At 41.8% G+C, this 27,964-nt stretch overlaps 1 protein-coding gene across 21 annotated transcripts in view; it reads right to left on the bottom strand.

Annotated features, from left to right (window-relative positions):
• NRXN1 (neurexin 1) overlaps nt 1-27,964 on the bottom strand; it is a 728,334-nt gene that overhangs the window by 278,679 nt on the left and 421,691 nt on the right. For 3 of the 21 annotated variants that reach the window (XM_072858481.1, XM_072858479.1, XM_072858478.1), the window contains exon 1: nt 767-1,007. The exons of the other annotated variants lie outside the window; for them this stretch is intronic. In XM_072858481.1, the coding sequence (XP_072714582.1) occupies nt 767-1,007 (241 nt within the window). Of the gene's footprint in view, nt 1-766; nt 1,008-27,964 lie in introns of those variants that run through there. 21 annotated transcript variants of the gene reach the window in all.

Consider the following 27,964-nt stretch of genomic DNA (forward strand, 5'->3'; position numbering starts at 1 on the left):
ATCATCACCAGCAATTTAAGCAACACCCAGGCTCCCTCCCCGCCCCTCGCTCCGCGCCGGGGTCCCTCGGCGCCCTGCCCTGCCTCTCGCCGCGGCGCAGGACCACAGACACCCGCCGCGGGGGCAGTTTGCTCCCGTGTGCGTGGCCCCGGGCTGGGGCAGGCAGGGTGCCGGGGAGCGGGGGGGCGAGGGCCGGCGCTGCCGGGGCGCTCCCACCCGGGGGCCGCGGCTCCGGGCGACGGAGGCGCCTCCGGGCTGGCCTTTCCAGCCGGCTCTGCCTGCGGCCGAGTGGGGGGAGCGGAGAGGTGCGGGAGAGCCTCCCCTCCGCCGCCCGCCCCGCGCCCACCGACCCCGCCGGGGCTCCGCGGGGCGCGCAGCACGGGGATGCCGCCGGCCCCGGGGGATGCCCGGCAAGCCCCGGCAGCGTCCTCCGCCCGCCCCCGCCCGGCTGGAGGCCAGCCGAGCCCCCCGCCGCCGCCCGGCGCGGCCCCCGCCCCGCCCCGCCCCGCGCCGGCTCCTCGCCCCCGAGCCGGGAGCGGCGGGACGGGCCCGCACCCCGCCCGACGGGGCGCCCGGCGGGACCGGCCCCGCAGCCCTTCCCCGCCTGCCCCCCGCGCTCCTCTTCCTCCCGCCGACAGCGGCAGCAGCCCCGGCCCGCGGGGTCCCGGCAGCCCGCGCCTGACCTCTGCGGGGCGGGCGCCGGTGCGGGGCGGGCGGCGCGGAGCACACCCGACCGTGCAGGGTACCGAGCGGCGTCCAAACCCACCGTGTCCGCCTCGCAAGGAAGCCGGTGACCTGTAGATAGCGATAGGCACTGAATGATGTTTGCTGCTGCCATGGAAATGGTGAATGTGGTGAGCGCCCAAACTGGAGGCGCCCCACGCCACCCCAAGGAGGCCGCTGAGAGTGAGCGGGACTATCCAGAGCAGGGCCAAGCGGCCCCCGGCGCTGCTGCTGCCGCTGCTGGCGGGTGCCGGCTCCGGGCTGCCCCTGAGGAGCCCCCCCATCCTCCGGTGCACGGCGAGCCGGCCCGCGGCGTCCTCGGGAGGAGCAGCAGCCACAGCCAAGGAGGCAAACTTTGGGCAGAGGCGCGCTCGCACACACGCACACGGCGCTGGCTGCAGCTCACCGCACCAGGCGAGCCATCTCTTCCCTTTGGGAAAGCTTATGAGGATCCTTCTCTCCAGGTCTTCTTCTACCCAAAACAATCCGAGACATAGTCAGAGGCGGAGAATCCAGGCAGTTCAGAGCCTTCGGAAAGAGGCGGAAGAGGGGAAAAGCCCCGCGCCCAAACAATCGCTAGTTTCAGCTTTCCCGGGGCTGGTGCTCATTAACAATACTCCACAGTTGCAAGGGCTACGAGAGTGCCAAGCATTCCCCCATCCTCAGTAATCCACAGTGTAGCCAATCGTGCCACATTTCTGCTAAGAAAGAAAAAAGGGGATGCCACTCCATCAGCCAGCGCTGGGAAAGCAGAGAAAAATCAAACTGCTGCTCTTCCCTCCATTCATCTCCAAACTGGTGAGTCCTCACCGAGCGAACTCTCTCCCGGCGCGCACACACACACACACACACACACACACACACACTCGCGCACACACACCCGCACACGCCGCCAGACAATAATCAGGCTGCTCCGGCAATCTCAACGGTCTGACTATTGACAGTAACACCCGAGGGCGTTTTCAGGGAGAATAGTGCACCCTTATGAAAGAAGCTGGGGAAAAAAAAAAAAGAAGAAAGAAAAAAAACCCCATGCTTGCGAAGAGCAGGGCTATGCAAATCTGCAGTCTCCAAACAGCAAATCGCTGAAGCTTGGATGCAATGCAGAGGACGAGCCTATGTTAAAGAGGGAGGCTGAGTTCAGCTCCCACACAGTCGCGCTGCCTCTCCTCTGCCTTTCGGGAGCCGCGCGCTGCCAGAACATGGCTCGGGCGGCGCGGAGGACACGCACACGCCGCTCTTCCCCACCCGCCACCCATCCGCGCCGCGGAGTCAGCAGCACGGCGGGAGCATTTCCCCTCCTCTGATAGTTCAGCTGTACCAGTGTCTTGAAAAACCACTTTCATCTTAAAAAGAACCATTTCGGGTCTTTTAATTGGCCTAAACTTCGCCCATCAGATGTGTCCCTCTGTCTGTTCGAACATCGGCTTTGATTATCCGGTAATTACACACACGGCGCCTAACAAAGAGTCACCGGGATTTTTTTTTCCGGCACTACTCAACTACCCCACCTCGGCTGCCCACCGCAGACGCAAACTGGGCTGAAAAAAAGCCGTTTCTGGGCTGAGTCCGTGTTCCCCCCCCCCAGCTGCAGGGCGGCGCCGGCAGCGCCCGCATCGCCCCCCGGGTGCGGGGCCCCGCCGCGGCGCTCGCCCCACGCCGCGCACCCGCGCCTGCCCCGAGGACAGCGGGAAGGACTACTCTGCCCCCGCAGCCGAGGGTGGGAGATGTCACGTTTAAAAGCGAAGGTCTGCATTCAAAGGGAAAACATTTCACCCCTCGGCGGGTCCTACCCCCCCCCCCCGAGCCAGCCGCGGGAGGCGCAGCCCCTGCAGTACCGCACCTGGGCGCAGCAGGGTGTGTGAGCCGCACGATCCCGGCCCGGCTCGGCTCGGCTCTCCTCTCCCTCCCTCCCCCGTTTTCAGCCTGCCGTAGATCTTGTGCCATGCCTTCAGCAGCATGAGATCATGGGTGCGGATGCGTGAAAGGGAGAGGGCGAGCAGTGGGTGTGAGAATGCCTTTTTATACATTTCGCGTTAATTTAAACGAAAACCACTGTAATTTGCTGAGGCGCTTTCTAATTCACAGGGATGCGAAGGGAAGTCACAACCCTTACTCAGCTGCGTAGGCTTAGGAAAGAGAAAGGCATTTCGCCCTGCCTCTGCTCAGCCCAGGGCGGCTTGCTTCCCCCGGCGAGGAGGAACGCCCTTCACCGCGGGGTTGTGCCGGGGACTGCACACGGCGGCGAAAGGACCCCGAAGCCCCCAGAGCCGGGGCGCGGAAGCGGCGGCCCCGGCCCTGCCCTGGGGGCGGTGCGTTTTACACCCCTCCCCGCCTGGATGCACCGCAACGCCGCCTCGCCGCGCACTCAAAGTTTTGCGAAGACGCCGAGGTAAATTGTAAAAAGATCATAACGCAATGATGAAAGGACTCAAGGGGAAAAAACAAACAAACAAAAACCAAAACCCCACAGGCTTAGCGCCCAAGCCCTTTCTGCGCTTCGTGGAAATGCACATACGCACCGGAGGAAGCCCGCAAGGGCGGGAGAGGCGGCGGCGGCGCGGGGTGGTCCCCCGGCAGGTCTCCGCCGCCCCAGCACCGCACGCCGGCCCCGGGGGAGCGGTCCTCCGGGGCAGGGGTTGTCCTCTGCCACCCCCGGCTTGCCACAGGGAAAGGCAGCTTATAAGGAAGCCAGTGACTTTTCCAACCCGTCTCAAGAAGCCTTAGTATAAAAGAAGAAAGAAACCCCAATTTTCCAAACTATCAGCTTGCAACTGCCACGCACCATCACCTCTTAAAAAATAAAATACAATAAATTCTCTAGGTTTCAGAGTTAAGGAAAGAAGGAAAAATGAAAGAAATCTTAAGGAAACATCATCCTGGATTTGCCAACTCTCCTAAAATTAAAGCCCCTGATGTTATTTCCTGCCCATGCAAGTAATGTGTGTCAGAAATTTTGTCCATAAATACCACGAGGGTTTTCTATCAATCCGATTCAGGAAACAAAGTATTTCAGTCAGTCACTGGAACCAGTTTTTCAGTAAACTGTTCACACATTGCTGCCGTTTTAGAAACATGCAGTAGTTAACTGACTGTTCTTAATGATTCTAGACATCCTACAGACGAGTAACTTTAAATTGTTATCACTTCTCTGAAATAGGAAGCCGGTATTGCCAACCGTGCAACGATACAGTTGGCAACGCAGTTGTTCAGATATAATTTCAGTTGGCAAGTCCTGTCTAGACTAACTTCTGCTTGGCTCTTTTAAGGCCTCCATCAAGAGCTGTATTCTGCTACCTCTTGGTGGGAGTTTCCCCGTTGGCGTCCAGGAAAGCACGGCTGGTGCCCTGTTGCGGGGTTCCCTTTAGGTGTAACCTTGCAACAGAGGCTTTCTGCAGATCCCTTCCAGCCTGATCATAGCTTATTCAACTTTGGTTGAATACACTTTGGTGTGGATGTACTTGGATACACTTTGGTGTGGATACAGTAGGACTTTGTGTAAGCGTTTTTTCTCTGTTATTGGGTATTGTATTGTATCTTGAGCACCTTCATCTAAATTCTTACTCCATCTGCCATCTACTGTGTCAGGGAGGCCTAAAATGCTTAAATACCAAGGACAAAGGAGTAAAATGTTTACGTACTTCAAAGGTACTTCATTTAATATTTTACTGAAGATAAAAAGGGTGTTTAAGTGCTCGGCATTATTAAATGTGTACTATTTATGCAGTGCACACACATAACTGCCACTAAAGTTTCTAGTTTAAATCTGTGTTTGGAGACTACTTGGAGAAGTTTTTTCATCAGATAGATTATAATGGGTCATTTTTAGGTGTTACACTACGATGTTAAACACTACTTAGGAACTGTTAAATGAATGGATTCTTTTGCTGCTGCCTATCCAAACCAAGAGCTGAGGACACTAAGGCCAATCTCCACAAAGCTATTTAGGTGTCTAACTCTTAAAGTATCCCGTTAAAATGTGAATGGGGTGACAGACGCCTAAACAGGCATCCCTTTCTGGATCTGGCAATGTGCTCAGCACCTTGTATGTACTAGCTCTAATAACATTTGACATTTTCCTGGCTCTGCACTCTGAACCACAGAGAGAAACGAGAGGGGGACCATCCAAGTTTCAGGGAGGAGAAAGGTGATCTAATGCAGTGCACGGGTGAGAAATGGGGAGAATTAATTTGCAGAAAATGTCATAAAAAGATTGAAAATGGAAAGAATAACAGGAAGGTGAAAAGGAAGGTGAAGAAGGAAGTGTGTATGAAAGCAAGTGAAAGGTAGATGGGGACAGGAACGCAAAAGAAGGAAATTCCAGGAAGTAAAATCCTCTCTCGCTCAGTTTTTTGTGATAACAGCAAGCACTTATTTCCAATTTGAAGCAAATCTTGGTAGTCAGATACTTCTAGTCTTTTCATGTTTTATTAAACAAGCTTAATTGGGTGTCTTAGCACTCAGAGTTAAGCTTTTTAATGAAAAGTAAAAGTTAAAAGCATCTGCAAGTAAACATTATGAAAACCGATGGTAAGCAGCATTTCTTATTTAAAATACTTTATTTTTTACCCCCTGCTGACATAAGAGTATGAATCTTTGTTAGCTGAGGGCTGGCTGAAGCTGAAATAATCTGGTTTTAATCCCCAAGGGCACAGAATCGTGTACTCATAACACAATCAACATTGTGGTATCAGTCTGTGAAGGTTCACTCAAAGAAGGAGGAAGTGGTACAAAAGGTGGCAATAAACAAGAGATTGTGTTAACAAATAAATGTCCCATTGCAGGGATAGCAAATAAAGTGTGAAAATAAACTATAGTGTTCACAAGGCAGTTTTTAGTATTTCAGAAACTTAGTGAAGTTAATTTAATGTTTTTTAACCCCATTTAACACTTACCCTGTGCAGGTCACATTGGTAGGAAATGTGTCTTTTTATCAAGTTATTTCCACCAAGTGGACTCTGTTAATACCAGTAGGGTCCTAAGTTTATGAGCAAGAATATCTTTAATTGTAAAAACACATCTTTCCCTGGCTTCTTCTAATGCCATTATCATATAAATACCCAATGCTCCTAAAGAAGATTTATATAAACAAAAAAAGTACTTCCATGAGTGTAATTTACATTACTTCCTCGGATAAAATCAGATACTTCTTGCTGATACAACCATATCTCTCTACACCCTGATTCTTGTCAATACAGCTATATCAGTTAAGATGAACAACTTCGGTGACACTAGCAAAACTTAAGTGCAGCCCATGCCTTAGGCTAGTAGAGATTGTCAGTTAAATTCAGGGCTCCTTTACGTTAAGTGCCGCCTTATGCAACCAGGCTTTCTCTGGCCACTGATGTTCTCCAGAGATGAAATCCTGCACTTAGTGTTGCAACATCCACTCTTAAACTCCTGAAGCTCAAGTACTGTTCAGCAAACTCAGATAGAAAAACACCTCCACAAATATGTATCTGTATTACAGGGAATACTGTTCAAGGAACACTTTAACACACTTGCTATGTTTTTGTAGTATACCTTTTCTCCGCCACTAGGTATGGAATCTCACTTCATTTGAAAACCTCTGGACATTTTGTGATTGCAATTAAGCAGGCCAGAATTTATGTTTATCTGTCCTACAGACAGCAACTTAGAGAAGAAAACATTCAAGCTCATGTTTCCACTTACTGCTGTAAACTCTGAGGAATTTAAGGACCTATACACAGGATCTTCCAATACTAAAAATGTCTGATTTTCAGACATTTCAATGTCTGATAACATTGCAAGTGTTAATTTTCCCCTTTTGAACAGCTCAGAATGTTTCTTTCAAAAGCCAATGAATTGCAAGATACTCAACCTAGGCCTGTCATTCATGAATAACTATGGCCAGTTTGTGTCCTAACCCTACATAACTCAGGACAGAAACCCTTTACTTTAGAAAGGAAGCCAATAAACTATCATGTGAACTACTCAGAGACTTGGAAGGTAAAAATTATAATTCTAGGAGAGGTGAATGGAGTATTTGTGCAGTCATAAAATACACAGAAATGCAAATTTTTGGTGATCATGTAAAAAAAAGGGAGTTTATAATGGAAATACTTAGGCTGCTTTCTCTGTAGTGCAGCTATTTTCTCTATATGTCTAGTACAAAATAAATCTCAGTATAGTTAATAAGTCTTTCTGTCCATAAATCTGTCCATCCAAATAGGCTTAAATCTTCATATTAAATGTTTCTCGACTCTGTGTGTATAAAGACAGAAATAATCTCTTTCTCTCTATTCCTTGCTGTCAAAAGCAAGCTGATTTTTATTTTGTTTCATTTTATTGAAACCATGCACATAAGCCAGATCCCTTCAATTTAGAATAGAAGGGGCTGGTTGGAGAACATTTTCCAGTGGGGAATTTTGACTCTGAAAGGAAGCTCTCTCTTGGTCTGAAATAGCCCTGGTTAGTCCATCAGTCTTCAGGGCACTTTGCCAAGTCCATCTACCATTACTTGCATGGTTTGACCTGCCTTCAGGAGGATGGCTTGTACTCCACTGGAGGTTGTCTTTTGCTGGCTGCCAGTGCTGCAATGCTATTTAATTTTGTATTTTCTTTTTTTTTTTTTTTTATAACTTTGCGCAAGGGGTGCTAATACTTTGGCTAGGTTTCCCCTTTCATTCCAATATAAAGCCACAGGAATTAAGGCCAAATCCACATGTATCTACATGGAGGTTTTTAAGAGATTTGTAGTCCTGTATCAAGCAGGGCAGGCTGTGCTCAGGTTCTCTCTGGACTACTGCATGAGCAGTTACTTCTAAGGGCAATTAGACTGCTGCAGAAGCTGCAAAAGTCCCTCTGATTTCTACCAGTGCTGCCACAGGAATTGGCACTGCATTGCCGCAGAAAAGAGAGATCCCTGACTAGAGCTTAAACACTACTAATTTGAACTCCGCAGCAAATACTCCAGCTAGGGACAAAAAAAAAAACAAAACCAAAAATAGGTTGCAAATTAGTCATCAAGAAGTTTGATGAGATCAGTGACAGATGCCAATAACAGAATCCAGCGTTGTGCTCTTTTGTATCCAGTACAAGCATACAAAGTATATGCCAAGCCTATTTCTTTATAAAGGCCTTCAGAAATAGGAAAAATGTGTGTATTGGGTTGTTGGCAGCTCTTGTTACTGCTTACCATACATAATACCTGAGATATTAAATGCCATGTTAGGGCCAAGCTCAAACTAGACTCAAAGCGCAATGGCCCTAAAATGGGGAAATTGAGTTTAAAGACCTTGCAAGGCAAAGTTGGTTGCCTTTTTTTTTGGTGGGAAGTCCAGTGGTAGCCAGGAGAGCCCTAAATGATGTTTGTGGAGTGCCTAAAGTTAATAACAGTCAGGAGTGCATTTTAAAGCAGATTTTCCTGACAGGATTTACAAGATATCACCCATCATGATTCGTGATCGTCACCCCGCCCCCCACCCCCTTCCTGGCCTCGATGGAGAAGAGGATGTGCAGTGGAGTTCTACCTCCTGCCTTCCCTGAGTGCATTAGTCCTGTAACAATATTGGCAAAGAAAGGGGTAAGGTACAGCCTGCTACCATTCTGTCCACTCTTCTAGTTCAATACATTGCTTTAGACTCCAGACAGAGGTAGTGTTACAAGTCAGCTGTAGAAATAACTGAATTTAAAAAGCAGAGTTGTAAGAAGACAGCATTAACTTTTGGCATTCGTAACTTTAAAATGTCCAAATACTTATTTAGCTTTAAGCTTCTTTCTTTTTTTCTTTCTTTTTTCCCAGAAAAAGTGTCACCACTGTGCAGAAACCATATTTGTTCGTAGTGCCAAGCAAATTTTCTATAGCTGAGTTATGAAGCTCTGAACATACAGGTTTAAAATGGAAATGCTGACATAATCTTAAATGTAGTGGCACAAATACTGCCACTACAATAATCCTTGTAATCTAATATATTAGCCCTAGGGGGATGGAGACTCAATTGCTGGTCTCAGACAGCCTTTCTGAGGCTCAATTCAAATTGCATAATTATTCTACATCCTTCAAGTTCTTTAAAATACGTTTCAAATGCAGTATTGTACATTGCAAAATGTTTGTTCTTCAGAGGTTGATTTGACTTTTTTTTTCCACTTTAAAGAGATATATATGACCTCAGAGGCATGTGAAAAATCATTAATCAAGTTTATACTATGTAACACTCTTGTGTGCGTGAAAGACTCACTTTTTTCCAGATTTCCTCAGTTATGTTGCCAAGATGATTCCCCTAGAGAGCCATGTGTTTATCTTGACAGGTGTTAGTGAGATCTGCAGAGTCTCAGTGGAATTGTTACTGGTTGCTTTGAGGTACAGTAGAAAACATTAAGTCTGCAAACTAATGAACTTACCTTATTACATTCTAAATAAAATAAACCACAGAGTAAGTTGGATTAATCTACTAATGCCTTTCTAATGAAGCTTTTATTGGGCATATGGTGTGGCCTTGCTATTTTCCTCATATAGCTAGCACAAGCAAAAACTCAAAATAAAACCTACATTTATCTCTTCTGTTACATACCCGTATCAAAAACTCGCTATCACAATTATTTTCAGATTGCTATTTTCCTAGCATAACCTTTGATTATGATTTGCAAGACTAAATGGATTAAAAAAAAATAGAAAGCAATCAGATTAAAAAAAGAAATAGGAGTCACCACTGATAGGAGAAGAGAAAAATACAACTTCTACTGCTGTTGCTAGGGGAAAAGTATAAACCGCTGCTGCTAACTTATAATTACTTCAAAATGCATTCTGTGACCTGTCCTGACAATGTCAGGGAATCACTAACTAAATATTGTAACTTCTGAAGTTAAATAATCAGTCCTTAGTTACAGTCTGTTAGTGTTTTCCAGCCCTGAGCTGTAACACGCTATATTTTTGTAATGTATCTTAGAAGCAATAAAAAAATAGGTGCTTTTAACAAAAAAGAATTAGTTTTAAGCAAGGTGAAACAAGATACCACCATTTTCAGCCAGCTATGCCTTTTGCTTTTAATTGTCTTTTTCTTTCTCTCTGTGTTATGTACAAGATCAGAACACAAGAAAAAACACTCCTTAGCAACATTCATCTTCTGGGAACACAGTGCTGAATTTAGGTATAAACCCATAACAGCATCTCAAAGAATAGCAGTATCTCATGTACTTCAGCTTTGATATACTATTTCAAATCCTTAATTTCCTTTTTTTCAGTTTCCCACATAAAGTTTTGCTTTGCTTCCATATTTGCAAATGCCCATTTGAGACAAAAAGATCTTTTCATAGCCAAGCTCCCCCCTCCCTTTATTTACTTCAACAACAAATTAGCAGCCAAGTTTTTGTAGAGGATAAGAAAATAGATATAGTGAAAACAGAGTGAGAACATAGTTTTTCTTTCCTTCAGCACCAGCAGCCAGAAACAGTATGAAAGCAATGGATCATGAAGAAAAGCAATTTCCTACTTCAGGGATTAAGCAATGCCCTCTTTTGTAATGTTAAATGAAAGTTCTAGTTCTTTTTTTTCAAGTAATACTGGTTTTTTTTTCCCAATTTAAATAAATAGTCACTAGGGAAGCTGCAACAGAGTCCCAAACACATCACTTTCTAGCCAATCAATAACATAGATAAAACCCTTTATGTTGTACTTCTTTGAGCAGGCCTATTGATAGGGCAAGAAAAATTAAGCTACTACAGAAGCCAAAGATAATTAGCTTAACGAAGGAGAATATCTGGTAGTACATGCATTCTGTTCTTTTCCTAAGGACAAATATAGGGGATTCTAATATAGAAAATATACAGACTTTTGTTGAAGCATTCAAATAAAGACAGCTACCTACATTTTACTGTGACAGTACACATCTCTCATCCAGTGACACTGTAAAATTAACTGCTTCTGTGATGATACATGGCTGGGCTATCAGGTCATGTGCCATACATACCGTCATCTAAAACATTACCCTACACTTCCCTTTGGTAGTATGGAAAAGATGGAAGTTCTACATCTGCCTCTGCCACAGCTTTTCAAGTGCAACTTGGGGCAAATCACTACAAACCATTAGTCACTTAATAGCTAATTGACAAGCCAGGTCAATATTATCAGTCACAAGGATAAAGATTATTTGCGTGAGTAAGGCTTGGTAGAATAACACCCTTCACACCAATGCTGAAAGGTTTCAAAGGCTTTAATCTTCCAGCGCTATTAAACAGTGCATTGCAGGATTAAGTCTTCTACACCTACAAGTTTGTATCTATAAAGCTCTAAGAAGAACATTCAGTGCGGCATTAAAGCCAATACTGTGTTTAAAGCACTTTGAGATTGCTTCATGATAAATGCAAATGTTTATAATAGTTATGGATGCGTGGGCCTTCCTCAGTTTTTATACATAGATAAATGGGAATCCTGTAAATATCTGATCAACTTTGGTTAATGGGGCAATTTGTTTAGGAAAGCATTATCACTGTAAAGAAGCATTGTTGGACCAAGCTCATTCTCCTTAGCATATATGCAAATAATAGCTGCAACTATCAAGAGATTGGAAACAGAAAATCATTTAATTCATACCTGTGTTTTGGTTTTTAATGAATTATGTTAAAAATTTTCGTAGGTAAGACAAGGCACCTGCTATATAATTAAAATGAAGTCACAACCAACTTATCTTTTAAAACCAGGTTGTAACAGGAAAGAAGATGCAAGAATTCTCAGCTGCAACTTTATGACTCTATCAAAACTTGCTTAATTTTACCTATTTATTTCAGTGCATAATAAAAGATGTACTCAGAGAAAAAATATATGATGCATACATATTTTTAAAGGCTTAGAAAGCTAGCAGTTTTATTTTAACACCCTTGGATCTAATTTTGTTTCTAACAAGTAAAATGAGAAGAATGGGGCCCTAAAAAGGATAATGGTCTGAAACCTGCTCTTTGAATCTTTGCACGTGCTAAAACTATCATAAATTTCAATAGAAAATACGGGTGCACTGCTGGCCATCTTTGGTTACACAGTTCAGCATTACTGCCCAGAAAAGCTTAGGGGCATAATACATACTGGGTTTTCGATAGGAAGTTTTCAAAAACCACCATATTGAACCACACTAGCCTTTAATAGCTCTTCCACATTTAACAGGATGTCAGTTCCTGGAGCTGTTTTTCTTTTGATGCACACAAAGTACTGCCAGTAATTTTAATCAGAATTATGTCACGCATTGGAGGAAGACAATCACATAATATGAATTATCATGGTTTTTCCATATCCTTGCCTCTCACAGAACTGTAGTTTTGTTAGTGGAGTTGGTACTGCATATGCTACTGATTTGTGGCTGCTTTGTTTAAAAAAACCTTAGTACTAGTGTAGTCCTTCTCATCCAGATATATCAAAGTGCTTTATAAAGCAGTGAAAACAGTGGAGCCAAGGAAAAACTTGCAGTGAAACTTTTTCTTCATTTGGTAACATGAAAAGTTCTCAAATTATTTGTAGTGAAAAATAAAGAAAAGACATTATGAAAATTAAAGCATCACATTTAAAAAAATTATTTCATTTTAAAAATTATGTTCCCTTTCATCATTTTTTGTTGTCTTGGTTTAACAAAATTAAATGCCTTTTCTTCATCACTATTTTTCAGTTGGGATTGAACAAATCTTGTCTCAAATACTTTCTTTTCGGAACTGACTCTAAACCTAAAATTAGTTAATTCCTATAGCTCAAATCAGGGCACTTTACTCAATAAAACTCCTACTCTAAGTAATGCCCTGAAAGCCTTCACCTTGTTTTCACTCAATTCCTACTCAAGGAACACAAAAGTACTGAAGGAAGATTAAATATTATGATATAAATTTCAATGCTTGGTACTAAGAACCTCAGTTTCCATTTACTTTGCTCCTGTAAGCTAGCTTTAATGAAAATATAATTGTTCTACCCTAAATATTAATCACTGTTACCAGATTTAAACTTACAATATTAGTGATAAAGCTCAGTGTGAGATGTGGGCACACCACCTGCGTCAGGTCAAGTGGTAGGAGATAAACCCTCTGTGTCAAGCACCTAACAGGGATACAGCCTGTGCATTGGGTACGTAACAGGGCATGTGCTCTACGTTTGTTGCATAAAAGGGGGATGTACCCGCCTTCGATCACATAACCTAACACAAAGCTTGTGATCCGGATCCCTGTTTCTTACCTTCCCATTGTAGCAGAAAGAAGCATTTGCACTTGCATTGTATGGGACAATGAGTAACCCTCGTTTGGCTAAGAGTGAACTTCTACACTAGAATTACAACAACATGAGAAGTTTATGAATTACAACTTAAGCAAGAGTAATGTTCATGTTGTCACATACTTTCGAGCTCTGATACACATGCTCTGGTTGAACACCACAAAGCGAGAGTTGAAGGACAGGTTGTTGAATCATTTCAGCCAACATCCCATTGACCTGAATGGAATTTACACAAGACAAAGACGTGGACACAACCTTAGTGTTAAAATATTCCAGCAAAATCAATATGAGCTATAAATTATTAGAAGCTATTTTTAATTCTCACCCACTTCACACTAATGATCAATTTGTCATTAATGCAAAAAGAGATTTAGAGCAATACCTATGCCATTAAAATAAGTATCCATTAGATATACAGTATACCCCACAAGTGCATTTCCTTCTTGTGGAATTCCTCCAGAACACTGGATCTATAAACAGTATAATATAATTATATTTAACTGGTAATGAGCTATTGAATTGCACAGGGGGAAACAGCTTACAACCTTAAAAACTTCTAAAGTAACTTCTCTAGTCAAGATGGGCTTCAATTATACAACTCAGTATATGAAAAAGTTTTTTTGTATATAAAATGTATCATTGTTAGTTTGCACTTCTTTCATTTTTTTCATCAAAGGAGATTTATAATGTGTAAGCAATACAGCAAAGGCTTTCTTCCCTAAAGAAGCTCAAAAATAAGCAGATTCACAAGATTAGTTTTGTGGAAGGAAAATTCTAGTTATGCATTTGAAGAAGTTTTCTTCTTCCTTTCCAGTACTGCTACAGTTTGGGGAAATGTTGTTTGTAAATACAACTAACAGCAGGGAATTCCTGCATTGCTACTCAATACAGACCCAGGTGGTAAACAAGGGTTAAGTTTTTGTTAATTTATTTAGAATCTCTAATTTAATCTCTTCATATGAAAAGGACAAACTGCTGTACCACTGAGGTTTTTGGTCACAGTGATGAGATCAGCAGATATTTCATCAATATTTAGCCATAGCTACATAAACCTTATTAGGAAATTTTCTGACCTAGGTGACTATAAACACAAGGACTGAGAAAACCCAGAGCCTTAACACAAAGCTGGCCATTAATCTGCACTGCATGATTTCTCTCTTGATAAGACTTCCAAATTTGCAGTGGTTGGTGAATAGGATGAGTCAAGCACTCTGAAATTAGTAAATGTTGATCACTGATATCTTGTTGTGGTAAACAGCAAATGTATTTTTCGTCAAGATGAGGACTTTTTTCCATACCTTTTCAGTTGATCAATCTTCAATAAGCCTTCATCATATTTATCTAATAGATATGTGGGAGGGTAGAATGATCAGTACTTCTTTTCTCTTTAGTTGCCTAGTTTTAGCGTGAGCCTCCATGCTTGAACATGGTTCAGGGTGACACCGTGAGTCGGCATCTGCTCACAGCATACTGGAATGTACAAATACAATTACAGCCTGCAAAAATGTGAAGTAATTCTTCCCTTCAGCTCTGCATTAATAAAGTCTCAGCAGGAATACCAGGTACAAATTTGGACATCAGACTCCAGGAAGACATGAGCCAATTGAGAGAAATGTGAGGAGAGCAACATGACCAGAGTCTAGAGAACATGAGCTGCGATAAAGCTTGAAAGAATTAGGCTAGAGAGGAGACAACTGAGATGGAACACGATAATAGCCTTCAAATACATGAAAGGCTGTTTCAAAAGAATAAGGAAATAACCTGTTCTCAATAACAATGATGGATAGGACAAAAAGAAATGTGCTAAATTGCAGCAATTAAGATTCAGTGTAGATATTATGAAAACCTTCTCAACAGTAAGGATAGGGAAGCGGTATAAAGGATCACCTACAAGACAGTGCAGTCTCCACTGTTAGAATTATTTCAGAATAGCACAGACACAAGTCTTTCTAGAACTACTCAAATATAATTGATTATCTTTTCAGGACTGGGATGATGTCCTGCAGTCCCTTTCGTCTTTATATTTCTATGAATAGGACTCCTGCATGCAATCATTTGTGCTGGAAATTGTTAACTGCAGAAATGAAAATATTCTCCTCTAGGCCTCCCCTTGCCCAGAGTTGGTGCAGAAATAAGTAGGAGTAAACTTCTTATCAACACCCTCTTTTACCCCATATGTGATGTTACTAGAGATGACAGGTCTATTTGCCCGTTTGAAGCATTCTTAGAAAACAAAAATGAGAATAACCAACCTTATCTAGGCCAATAGTAAACAAACGAATAGGAAAGCAAATATCACATCACCTTAAATTCCTCTTCTAAATCACAAAACAAAACAACTTCAAATGAATTCAAGAAAGAAGAAAACACATCAAGCACAAAGATTTTACATGAGTAGAAAAGAAAGGAAGTTACATCATCCACTTTTGGTTTTAGAAGAATATCCTGTGATATATGAACTTTTAGGTGACATACACATATACGTATATATGTGTGTGTGTGTATTTGCCAGCTTTTAACACTGGCAAAAATTGTCATGATTAGACCTTATTTCTGAAGGCTGGACCATAGTATTGGACTATGACCTGTAGCATGCATGAGATTCAAACACAGTCATGCTCCTGGGCTTAGTGGGCTCAATAGTATTCATTAAATAGTCCATTCCCATGGGATTTAACCCTCAGTCATCCTACTTAGGAAAACTTCTGGTTTCAAACCTTTTTAATTCTCTACTGAATTACAATATTTTATTGAATAATATTCTCAACATTGTGCTCTAAATGATTTTTTTTTCTCTGTAGCTTACCCCTGAGTGGTTCAGATAGTTGGATACCATGGTGTCCTATTTGAACTTGCAGCCACTTACACATACTAAATGAAGAAGCACTCAGTTAAGAGATTTGGACAGCTGTGCATGAAACTTTCAAAAGTGAACTAAAACATGACTGAAAGACCTTACTTTAAAATTTCAAATTAAAGCTTGAGTAAAATTTGCTTGCAACAGCTATGAGACTGTAGTCTCAGCACAGGAAAGGGTTAGGGTTATGATCTATTGTTACTGAAGACAGGAAGGAGTAGAAATTCTCTGTCCCTTCCTAAAGTTATGTCTCTGTAAATCTCCATCTGTTACACCCTTGACGAGTCTCCTAATATTCATCATTCCTTCTTGCTCTCTCTGGTAAGTTGCACTGATGTGAAGAGTGAGAGAATATCTCCAGAGCAAGTTCCTGCTGCTTACATCCACATTTGAAGAAGACTTTCCCTTTTTGCTAGCATGTAAAGTATCTCAAGATTTGTCCCTCATTGACTAAATTCATTAGAGATCATCATGACTATTGGATTTCTTTTCATCAGGACACTCTCTTGTCAGCAATTCCCTGCCCACTGTTCTTTAAAGAAACAGTTTCCTTTGATCCATATTGTAAATAAATCCCCACAACTTAAAAATAAACCTGTTGCATCTCACTCCTCCACTGCTGACAGCTGCATTTCCATCAAAAAACACGATCTCAAAATATACTTCTCAAGCATGTGAGTCTTTCCTGACACTTTTTGCATTACCTTCCTGCTTCATAGTACTTTTCTGCAATTTTCTAAATACAGATTTAAAAACAATTAATCTTGGTTCATGGTTCTTTCCAGATTCTTCATCAGGATAATACATCTAGAAAATATAAAACATCTAAATAATACAAGAATTGTGATGAAAAAAATGAGAACAGTTGGATAAAAATAAACCTCATTATTATCTAATCAAATTCACAGCTGCAATGTCATACCCATCAAATTGAAGAATCAGCATCACTAGATGAATGTGAAAAACCTATCCAGTAGGATACCATCACAAGATCTAGGAAATACTGAAGGTGTATTGAAGGAATGTGCAGAAAGTAGAACCAGAGAATGAAAAGAAGCAGAGGACTCAGAAACCAAAATCCATAGTATAATACAAAACAAAAGCTAGGAACATTTGACTTACCAGACTGTAATTCTATCAATGGACTCAAGTGACTGCAGAATACATGATAGCAAAATCTAGTAATTCACAATTATTTATTCTCTTAATATACTTATGAAATAGATGTTTAAATTTAGGGCTGTTCTTGAAAAGGAAAGTGAAGCTTTTCCCATCATAATTCAGAAAAGCTTCAGGACTGAAATGGAATATATTTCAAAAGGAAAGATCAAAGTTATCTTGTTCCATCCCAGAAAACACAAAGTTAAAGAAATTAATTATTTTATTCTAGAAGTGTTCTGATCCTGATTTCTTATACATAGGAAGCTTGACTTTTTGCCAAGATGCATGAAAAAGTATACAGTTTCATTGATTCATAACTGTCCAATTATATATAATCTTTGCTTACTGCTCCTGAACAAGGACAATTTTTATGTCATTATTTTCCTTCTGGTTTTCAGCAAGCCAAGCATCACTTGTTTCAACAGAACGTCATTATGGGTTGTTTTTCTCTCCAAACACATTTTCCAGTGGATCGTATTTTTAAAAAAACCAAAAAGACAACACAAAACCAAACAAGCAAACAAACCCTCCAAAAACAACAAAAAACCTCCACAGCAGTACAAGTAGGTTGCATTGCTTACCCTCCTACCACAAAAAGGCTTCACTGCCTTCCTGAGAATTCATCTAGCCTGCATGGTGACTATTGACTGCTGGGCAGATCACCATAGCTATGACACAGAGCATGGGGAAATGAAACGTGAAGGACAAAGAGTGTGAGCGGGGTGCGCGTGTACACACTCACTCGCATGTGCGTGTGAGAGAGAAAAAAGAAAAAGCTCTATATTTGGGTTTATGTATCCTTTGCAACACTTCAGAGGTTCTCAGCAGTCCCCAAGAAAGCTCCTGCTCATATGCTTTCCTGATTAAGGCAATAAATATTGAAGTAATCTCATATTCATGAGTAATTTACTAAATTAAAAAAAGCAGCCATTTTTAGAAAGACTTTAGCTAAATAATCATGGAATACTTAGGATTGGTCAAGTCTCCTTTACTAAATACGTGCTTTATTGCTGCTTTCTGAAACATCTATAATATCCTTTAAGCATCCAGACCTACTACCACATGATTAACACTATGAAATTGTATTTTCAGAACAGTCCACTAGGAATGACGTTTGTTTTTTTTTTTAACCTTAGAATAGTTTACAGGTAACAATGTGGCTAGCAGATTTAAATTGCTGATAGCACCTATCATTGCATCAGTCTGTTCCTCCTCTCCACCCTCCGTTTTTAAGGTTTCCTAAGCTTTGATTTCAGGAACGTCTCACTTATTAATTTACAGCAGTGCGAAGTAGTACAAATCACACAATTATTCCATATACTGATATAATTCCATAATTCTCCATGGAGAATGACATGTAAACTTTTGTAAGATATGGTGCCTAAATTACATCTTTATGTTCTTCAGTGACATAATCTTTCCTTGAATTTTAAGTGTTTTTAATCATTTCCTATTGCTATACAAACCCCAATTAATAAACTTTACTTATCCTAAAAGTGAAAATATTATTATCCCCATCTTCAGCTAGATAGAAATGCATTCTGAATTGAACGAGAGTAATAGGAAGTTACTATTTCCAGATTACAAGATTAAGAAAAGGAGCTCAAGTCACAGCTAGAATAATAATTTTAGGAATTAAGACTAAAATACACATAGACAAATGCTTAACTGATGCAGGTCAACATATATACATTGATTTCAACACAGCAATAACAGTTTATATGTGAGGAGCCACTGGTTGGCAAATTAACAAACTACAAGCATAAAGCCCATTTTGGTAAGTATTAAATATGTCTGTTAATGCAGGAAACAAAATCTTTGCATTATACTGAAAATAGGCAAACTGTCTTTCTGCGGAAGGACAAATGCAGAAAAAATCTAAGCCAAATGCTTGCCATAATCTCATTTTATCTAATCCTAATACCATGCAGATAATATCCCAAAGAGAAAGGATCTTCTGGCTTTGCAGACTAATACAATGTCATTTGAACTGAAAGGCAGACAATCATGCCATGACAAAATACCTATCTATTTGTAAAACAACATAAACTGAACTGTGTTTCGACAGGCTGGAAGCAGCATGACCAGGCTATATTTCAGCAACAATCTATCCAAGTTTCTCTTCCTCCCTTCCTTTATTTTTTTTTCCCCTTTAAAGATTTCCTGCTTATTTGCTATACAGTCAGCAAGCCTAACTGCAGCAACTTAATTAATGAAAGGGGGGTTTTTGGTTTGATTTGTTTTTTTGTTGTTTTTGTTTGTTTGTTTTCTTTTAATCTGGAATTTAGAGGGCCAAATTATTCTTCAAGTACAGAAGCATACACAAGGACACTCAGGAAGCAGTTTGAAGGGCTTAGTGGTTCCATTCATGTCTATGGGCTCACCTTCACTGGCCACAGAAACCAAGGCTCAGGCAGGACCGGTGCACCCCAAGGGGTCAGGATGAGAGATCTCATCCTGAGAGAGAGATGATCTGATCCAGAGATGGGAATGCTCCTGAGTTCACTACATGGATGCAATCTGAATTACAGGGATTCCTGCCGTTATTCATACAGTGGTGGTGTTTTAAATGTTCTTAATTTTTATGTTCAAAGCCCTCAGTTAAAAGTTTATCTTTGACTGTATATTCAAATTAACTCTGAAAATTTAGTCGGGTGAAATGCTGCTAGAATAGACAAGAACCCTCTGGGCTTAGCCAAAACAACAGGAAAGCATTCTACCTTTCATTTGGAAATGAAAAATCAACCCAAGTTGCTTGACAGGTTTAGAAATCATAGCAAACCATTTGGAGATTATAGCCTTAAATTTACATTTGAATACAAAGCCCCTCCACAAGGCAAATGACTGGGGCTTACAAATTGTGTTAAGAAACTTTCTAATAAACACATCTGATATTTTATTATCATGGAACAATCTGACTATAAATCATTGTAGACTATTAAGGAGTTGGAGTCCAATGATACTGTAGTCACAATCACAGATTAACTAACTGTTGGGTTTTGTTCTGTAAAGCTTCTGGTACTGAATTCAGCAGTGTCACTCCACTAGCAAGGCGGTGCTCTCCTCTCCTGCCACATGAAATACAAAGTATTGGGAATAAGTTCTGAAGGATTGCACAGGGAATGAAAATAACTATCCACTTCTGCTTTCCATCACCCCCACGTGATAGCAGTTTGTGTATGCAAGAGACCTGATGGAAGTATGCCAGCCAGTAAAGAGGGAGGGAGAAGAAACTCTGCAGCACTTCTCAGCTGGGTTTTGGTGGAAGGGATATTGATGGGCATTCCCATCTGATGCCTTTCAGTGGTTTGTACAACTTTTGAGTAGAGGTGATTCAGGCTGGAGTTGTCATTTGAAGCCTAGTAGGTCTGATTTATCCTTTAAGAACATCTGTACTCAAAAATTATGTTCCTGATTCATTCCATTAGGCTATTTTCACAAATGCTTTCGTGATGTTTTTGAAAAATTAGGAGCTTTCGTTTGTCAAGTAAGATCTGCTCATTTGCTATACAATCCTACTGCCTTTTTTGTACACGCGCTCTCTCTCATACTAATTCTCATACAGAACCAGTGATACTAGCACTGATGATAATGACACTGCAAACAGCACACAGAATTAAGCTAGAATGTGCTCCGTTCTGGATAGCATTAGTACCGGCATCTTGGCTATTCCTCTCAAAAGGAAGTAGAGAAAAATACCTTCCCTCCCCTCTCCTTAATTACCATTCTGTTTTCTACTGTAAGTAAATGCAGCATATATAAAAAAAATAGCAAAAGTGAAAGGGAAGTTCACATGCAATTCGGTTACTGATACTGAAGGCTAAAATTATATAAACAGCATGAACAAATAATAAACAACTGAAGGGCACAGTCCTAAGAAGCTCTCTTTAAAGGGCATATATTATTTTTTCTAACGGCATTTTTCAAAGCAGTCCTTTTAACTTTCATGGTATTTTAAAATCTTCAAATAATTGCAAACCAGTCAAAAACATTATGAATTCCAAGGAGGTTTTGAATTAAGGAATCAGTAAGTTTGTATTATAAAATATTTTACCAAGTATCAAGTGTGAACAACAAATATCAAACAAACCATGGTATTGAGAGATTTGTAATGAATATAGACAAAGAAAAATATTAAACATTTAATAATTTCTTATATTTGTATTTATTTTAAAAGGTAATATGGAAGTATTTCTCTTGATTTTCACTCCCTCCAACTCAGACACACAAATACAAACAAATTTTAACCAGTCACTTCAGGGAGATGATACTGAATAGACCACTCTGGAAAACTTGACAGACAATAGATACAAAGGTAAGTGCTTATAAAGCCAAAACAATGGGTCAAGTCTAATCTTTACCTATGTGAATTAGGGTTTCAAGATTGAGCGTGATTTGTTTTAGAGCAACAATGAAAGCCATATCACTGGTGTTGAAAGGGAAATATACTGAAGAATACTTTTATCTGTCTACACTGCAAGATACCAAAACACAAGCTGCACAAATTGATTCAGTCTGCATCAGAGAGGAGAAATGCAATGGCATCCTTTTATCAGCTAACCAATCTGTAATTCCTTGAGAGGAATTACTTGAGAAAAGATGAGGGCTGCTATAGCCACCTTCTTTTACACTTTCTCGACAGGCAAATGTTTAGGCATTATTAAATCCTGGTTTGACTATGTAAGTATCCCAATAATCAGGCCAGCTCTGAGTATTCTGACTACCTGTGAGAAAGACTATCATGAAAATCTCCAAGCAGAAGTACCCACCTTTGAAGCAGCGTTTGCCTCTGCAGCCATATGGAAGTTAGGGCTATTTTCTATCGCTGCAAATAGAACTGAGCAAATAATTGACTTGCTGGCTTTTTTCCAAAGTCAAAAGAAATGGTTTTTGTGGTTTATCTAAAACATGTTTTCCTAGCCAAATGAAAACATTTAGTATTTTATGATTTTAAGTTTCATTCTACTTTCAAGGTTTTAAAAACACTGCTTTAGAAATAAGGTTTTTAAAAGCTGTGATTTAAAAAATAAATATTACATTATTTCAGCTGATGTGTTTTAAACTCATTTACACAAACTAATGTATTGTTTCATCTGGGAGGAACTCTAACCCCTCTCTTCATCTAACAGACTTTCCAGCGTTTGGGAGCACCAGGTGTAGATTCTGGACTCTACTTGGCCTACTAGATTTCTGCAGGGTAGGTTGGGTCTTTAATGGTTCAGATTTGCTTGTGAACATTTGTTCCTTTATTGTCTTTGATGATATAACCATCCACACTGATTTTGGATATAATTGTAGGTAAGCATGGTGTTTGACCATCTGTTGCAGTATCTATAAAAAGATCTGTTCTTGTATAATACATTTAAATTCCAATAAATAAAGTTAAAGAACTAAGAACATGCCTGTAAAGGAATTTCTATGGGTTTAAAACCTGTTCACTTTACTCATACAAACAGACCTACTATTTTGAAAGTGGCTTGCATATAATATACTGCACATTTTGTGGTTGTTGCACAGTATATGTAATATTTTACTGTATGTGACATTGCTCTCCTCCTCTCCCCTTGCTTTATATCTTTGTATCTAGTTTTATGACTTTTCCCCTCTTGATTTAGATAAATCCTGATGATGATGTTGCGTATATTACAATGGAAAACAATGGTGGCCATAAGTTCAGGATAAAGAACTAGATAAATAAGGTGGGTTGTAAAACTATGACATCTCCCCCCCCCCCCCCCCCCCCCTTACTGCTTTTGATTTTAATTCTGTAAATAAAACCAGAAAATTACTAAGGGAGTAGAGAGAAAAGATCAAAGCAAGAAGATAATTGTATTATTCTTCTGCATAAAAATAGTACTAGTCAACACATACTGTGGATAAATCCTCCCACAATTAAGCACTAAAACACTACAGGAAGCAGAGTTATTAGAAAACATGAGTATTTTTGTCATTGCATGTCATTATTTCACATTAACCACTGTGAAGTTTCCTTTGCATTCATGAAGGATAAGAGAAGACAATAATTTTAAAACCTAGAACAGCACATTAAGCTTGCATCAAATGTTGTACAATACCTGAACTGATTTCATTCACACACAGATCCATGCTAGTCACCACCGACCTATTTTTATGATTTTTTTTTTAATACTAGGTAGTGGTTCTTTTAAATAATTGTAACGTCCAAAGTTGAAAGAACTAGTGATTAAATAGCTTATGTCAGCATGTGAACTGGTATTTTCCCTTTTCTGTTTTTCATCAGAGTCACCTTTCAGTAGTAACTTGGAACAAAGCAATGACAGAAAGTTCGAAAGCTTATGAAAGCTTATGATAGTAGCAAATAAGACTACAGGTACAAGCAAAGAAACACAGCAAAACCTGTGACATACCAGAATACATCAGAGAGCCTTCAGGATAGGGGAAAGCTAGAGAATTAGAACTGATTAATGCAAAGTGCACTGAAGGGATCTGAAACTGTGTCTACTCAGATAGCTTAACTTGCTCTTGAAGTCTAAAATATTCCTTGACATAACTTGAGTTTGCCCATAGAAGTATCTTGTGTAATTAAGAACTGAGTTCCGGAGCCTGAGCTTTGGTTTCCTGGGGATATTGGGTAAGTGCCTAAGACCAGAGGCTTAATGCTCCCCATAGAGCTGTTTATAAAAGACCAGGATTCAAGTTCTGAGCAGAAGTTTCTACTAATTAGAATGTATCAGTGTGAAACTCTATCCCAGAATTCAAACTTATGTTAAAAACAAAACAAAACAAAACCCCACCACCAACAACTACTTATCACCCATTCCCTTAGCAATCCTGGTCAACCTATCACTAGTTTTTCAGACTAGAGCTATTCCCACACCATAAAAATTCTCTTAATTCTTTGTTTTGATGTCTGTTGGAAATGGTTTTCTCCTTATCTACCTATTCAAACTTAAAAATATGAAGACTTTCTTTTCCTCTAAAAAAATACTTTTACTCTGATGACTATCAGTAATTTGCAAGCCATTTTCCTAACCCTGGCATGTAAATTTGCTAAGAGTTATTAGAGGAACTGGAAGTCGCTCTCATATTCCTCTCAATGTTGGTGACATTGTTACAGAATCATAGAAACATAGAATCATTTAAGTTGGAAAAGACCTTTAAGATCATCAAGTCCAACTGTTAACCTAGCACTGCCAAGTCCACCACTACACCATGTCCCTAAGCACCACATCTACACATCTTTTAAATACCTCCAGGGATGGTGACTCCACCACTTCCCTGGGCAGCCTGTTCCAATGATTGGCAACACTTTCAGTGAAGAAATTCTTCCTAATATCAAATCTAAACCTCCCCTGGTGCAACTTGAGGCTGTTTACTCTCGTCCTATGGCTTGTTACTTGGGAGAAGAGACTGAGACCCACCTCACTACAACCTCCTTCCAGGTAGTTGTAGAGAGCGATAAGGTCTCCCCTGAGCCTCCTTTTCTCCAGGCTAAACAACCCCAGTTCCCTCAGCCACTCCTCATCAGACTTGTGCTCTAGACCCTTCACCAGCTTCGTTGCCCGTCTTTGGATACACTCCAGCACCTCAATGTCTCTCTTGTAGTGAGGGGCCCAAAACTGAACACAGTATTCGAGGTGCGGCCTCACCAGTGGGGACAATCACTTCCCTGGTCCTGCTGGCCACACTACTTCTGATTCAAGCCAGGATGCTATTGGCCTTCTTGGCCACCTGGGCACACTGCTGGCTCATAGTCACTATCAACCAACACCCCCAGGTCCTTTTCTGCCAGGCAGCTTTCCAGCCACTCTTCCCCAAGCCTGTAGCATTGCATGGGGTTGTTGTGACCCAAGTGCAGGACCCAGCACTTCGCCTTGTTGAACCTCATACAATTGGCCTCGGCCCATCGATCCAGCCTGTCCAGGTCCCTCTGCAGAGCCTTCCTACCCTCAAGCAGATCAACACTCCTGCCCAACTTGGTGTCATCTGCCAACTTACTGAGGGTGCACTCAATCCCCTTGTCCAGATCATTGATAAAGATATCAAACAGAACTGGCCCCAATACTGAGCCCTGGGGAACACCACTTGTGACTGGCTGCCAGCTGGATTTAACTCCATTCACCACCACTCTTTGGGCTTGGTCATCCAGCCAGTTTTTTACCCAGCAAAGAGTACACCCATCCAGGCCATGAGCAGCCAGTTTCTCCAGGAGAATGCTGTGGGAAATGGTGTCAAAGGCTTTACTAAAGTCTAGGTGGACAATATCCACAGCCTTTCTCTCATCCACTAAGCAGGTCACCTTGTCACAGAAGGAGATTCTGGTTAGTCAAGCAGGACCTGCCTTTCATAAACCCATGCTGACTGGGCCTGATCACCTGCTTGTCCTGTACGTGCCACGGGATGGCACTCAAGATGATCTGCTCCATAACCTTCCCTGGTACCGAGGTCAGACTGACAGGCCTCTAGTTCCCCAGATCCTCCTTCCGACCCTTCTTGTAGATGGGCATCACATTTGCTAACGTCCAGTCAACTGGGACCTCCATGGTTAGCCAGGGCTGCTGATAAAGGGTGGAAAGGGGCTTGGTGAGCACTTCTGCCAGCTCCCTCAGTACCCTTGGGTGGATCCCATCAGGCCTCCTAGATCTGTTCGTGTCTAAGTGGTGTAGCAGGTTGCTAACTGTTTCCCCTTGGATTATGGGGGCTTCATTCTGCTCCCCATCCCTGTCTTCCAGCTCAGGGGACTGGGTACCCAGAGAACAACTGGTCTTCCTATTAAAGACTGAGGCAAAGAAGGCATTAAGTACCTCAGCCTTTTCCTCATCCTTTGTCACTATGTTTCCCCCCTGCATCCGATAAAGGATGGAGAGTCTCCTTAGCCCTCCTTTTGTTGCTAATGTATTTATAGAAACCTGTTTTATTGTCTTTTATGGCAGTAGCCAGATCAAGTTCTAGTTGGGCTTTGGCCCTTCTAATTTTCTCCCTGCATAACCTCACGACATCTTTGTAGTCCTCCTGAGTTGCCTGCCCCTTCTTCCAAAGGTCATAAACTCTCCTTTTTTTCCTGAGTTCCAGCCAAAGCTCTCTGTTCAGCCAGGCCAATCTTCTTCCCTGCCAGCTCGTCTTTTGGCACATGGGGATGGCCTGCTCCTGTGCCTTTAAGATTTCCTTCTTGAAGAATGTCCAGCCTTCCTGGACTCCCTTGCCCTTCAGGACTGCCTCCCAAGGGACTCTGTCATCCAGTCTCCTAAACAGGCCAAAGTCTGCCCTCTGGAAGTGCAAGGTAGCAGTTCTGCTGACCCCCCTCCTTACATCTCCAAGAATTGAAAACTCTTATCATTTTGTGATTGCTATGCCCAAGACAGCCTCCAACCATCACATCACCCACAAGTCCTTCTCTGTTCACAAACAACAGGTCCAGCAGCACACCTTCCCTAGTTGGCTCCCTCACCAGCTGTGTCAGGAAGTTATCTGCCACACACTCCAGGAACCTCCTAGACTGTTTCCTCTCTGCTGTATTGTATTGCCAGCAGACATCTGGTAAGTTGAAGTCCCCCATGAGAACAAGGGCTAGCGATTGTGAGACTTCTCCCAGCTGCTTATAGAATATTTTGTCTGCCTCTTCACCCTGGTTGGGTGGTCTATAACAGACTCCCACCATGATATCTGCCTTGTTGGCCTTCCCCCTGATTCTTACCCATAAACAGTCAACCCTATCGTCACCATCATTAAGTTCCAGACAATCAAAACACTCCCTAACATACAGGGCTACCCCACTGCCTCTCCTTCCTTGCCTATCCCTTCTCAAGAGTTTATAGCCATCCATTGCAGTACTCCAGTTGTGCGAGCCATCCCATCATGTTTCTGTGATGGCAACTATATCATAGTTTTCCTGCTGCACAATGGCTTCCAGCTCCTCCTGTTTGTTGCCCATCCTGCATGTGTTGGTGTAGATGCACTTCAGTTGGGCTACTGATCCTGCCACCTTTTTGGGGAAAGAAGCCCTAAATCCTATGTGACCATTCTCAGGTGCTTCCATGGTTTCTAACACATCAGTAACCCTTGCGTGTTTGCCGCCACATGGATCTCCATCCGCTACCTCCACTGAGATGGCAGACTGAAGAACCTTGCTAGCACACCAACCTTCAATCATTGGTGTGCCACCTTCAGGCTTATCCCTAGCGAGCCTGGTTTTATCCCTTTCCCCCTTCAAATCTAGTTTAAAGCTTTTTCAATGAGCCCTGCTAACTCCTGTGCAATGACCCTTTTCCTCCTTTGAGACAGGTGTACCCCATCTGTCACCAGCAGGCCTGGTGTCATGTAGACCGACCCATGATCACAAACCCCAAAATTCTGCTGGTGACACCAGGCTCGGAGCCAGGTATGGATCTGCTGGCTCTTCCTGTTTCTTCTCTCATCATTCCCTGCAACTGGAAGGATAGAGGAGAATACTGCTTGTGCTCCTGATCCCTTAACCAGTTGTCCCAAGGCTCTGAAGTCTCTCTTGATTGCCCTCGGACTTCTAGTTGTAGCTTCATCGCTGCCTACCTGAAAAATCAATAATGGATAATAATCTGAGGGCCATACCAGGGTAGGACGTTTTCTCTTCACATATTTTACCTGGGCCCCAGGGAGGCAGCAGACTTCTCCAAGAAGTGGGTCCAGTCTGCATATTGGGCTTTCTGTTCCCTTTGGAAGGGAGTCTCCTATGACAATGACCTGTCTTTTTTTCTTTATGGAAGCAGTTTTGACACAGGGAGTAAGCCAAGTTAAGCTTGGTGACACCTCCAAGCTAGATGAAACATTGTCTTTGTCATTGTTTGGTACCACTTGCAGAGCTTCATACCTATTATGCAAGGGCACCTGGGAAGGTGGGGTAGTCACAGAGGAGAGTGACTACTACTACTACTACTCATTGCCATTGCCCCCTATACCTTAAGTCACTGTGTTCAGCCAGGTGGAGAGAGGATAGGGAATCCTCCATATCCTGCATCCTGTCTGACTGTTGGGCCTTTCTCAGGGAAGATAGGGTGCCATGCCAGTAG

Source organism: Ciconia boyciana, chromosome 3, assembly GCF_034638445.1.
Source record: "Ciconia boyciana chromosome 3, ASM3463844v1, whole genome shotgun sequence".
In the NCBI taxonomy this organism is placed as follows: Eukaryota; Metazoa; Chordata; class Aves; order Ciconiiformes; family Ciconiidae; genus Ciconia; species Ciconia boyciana.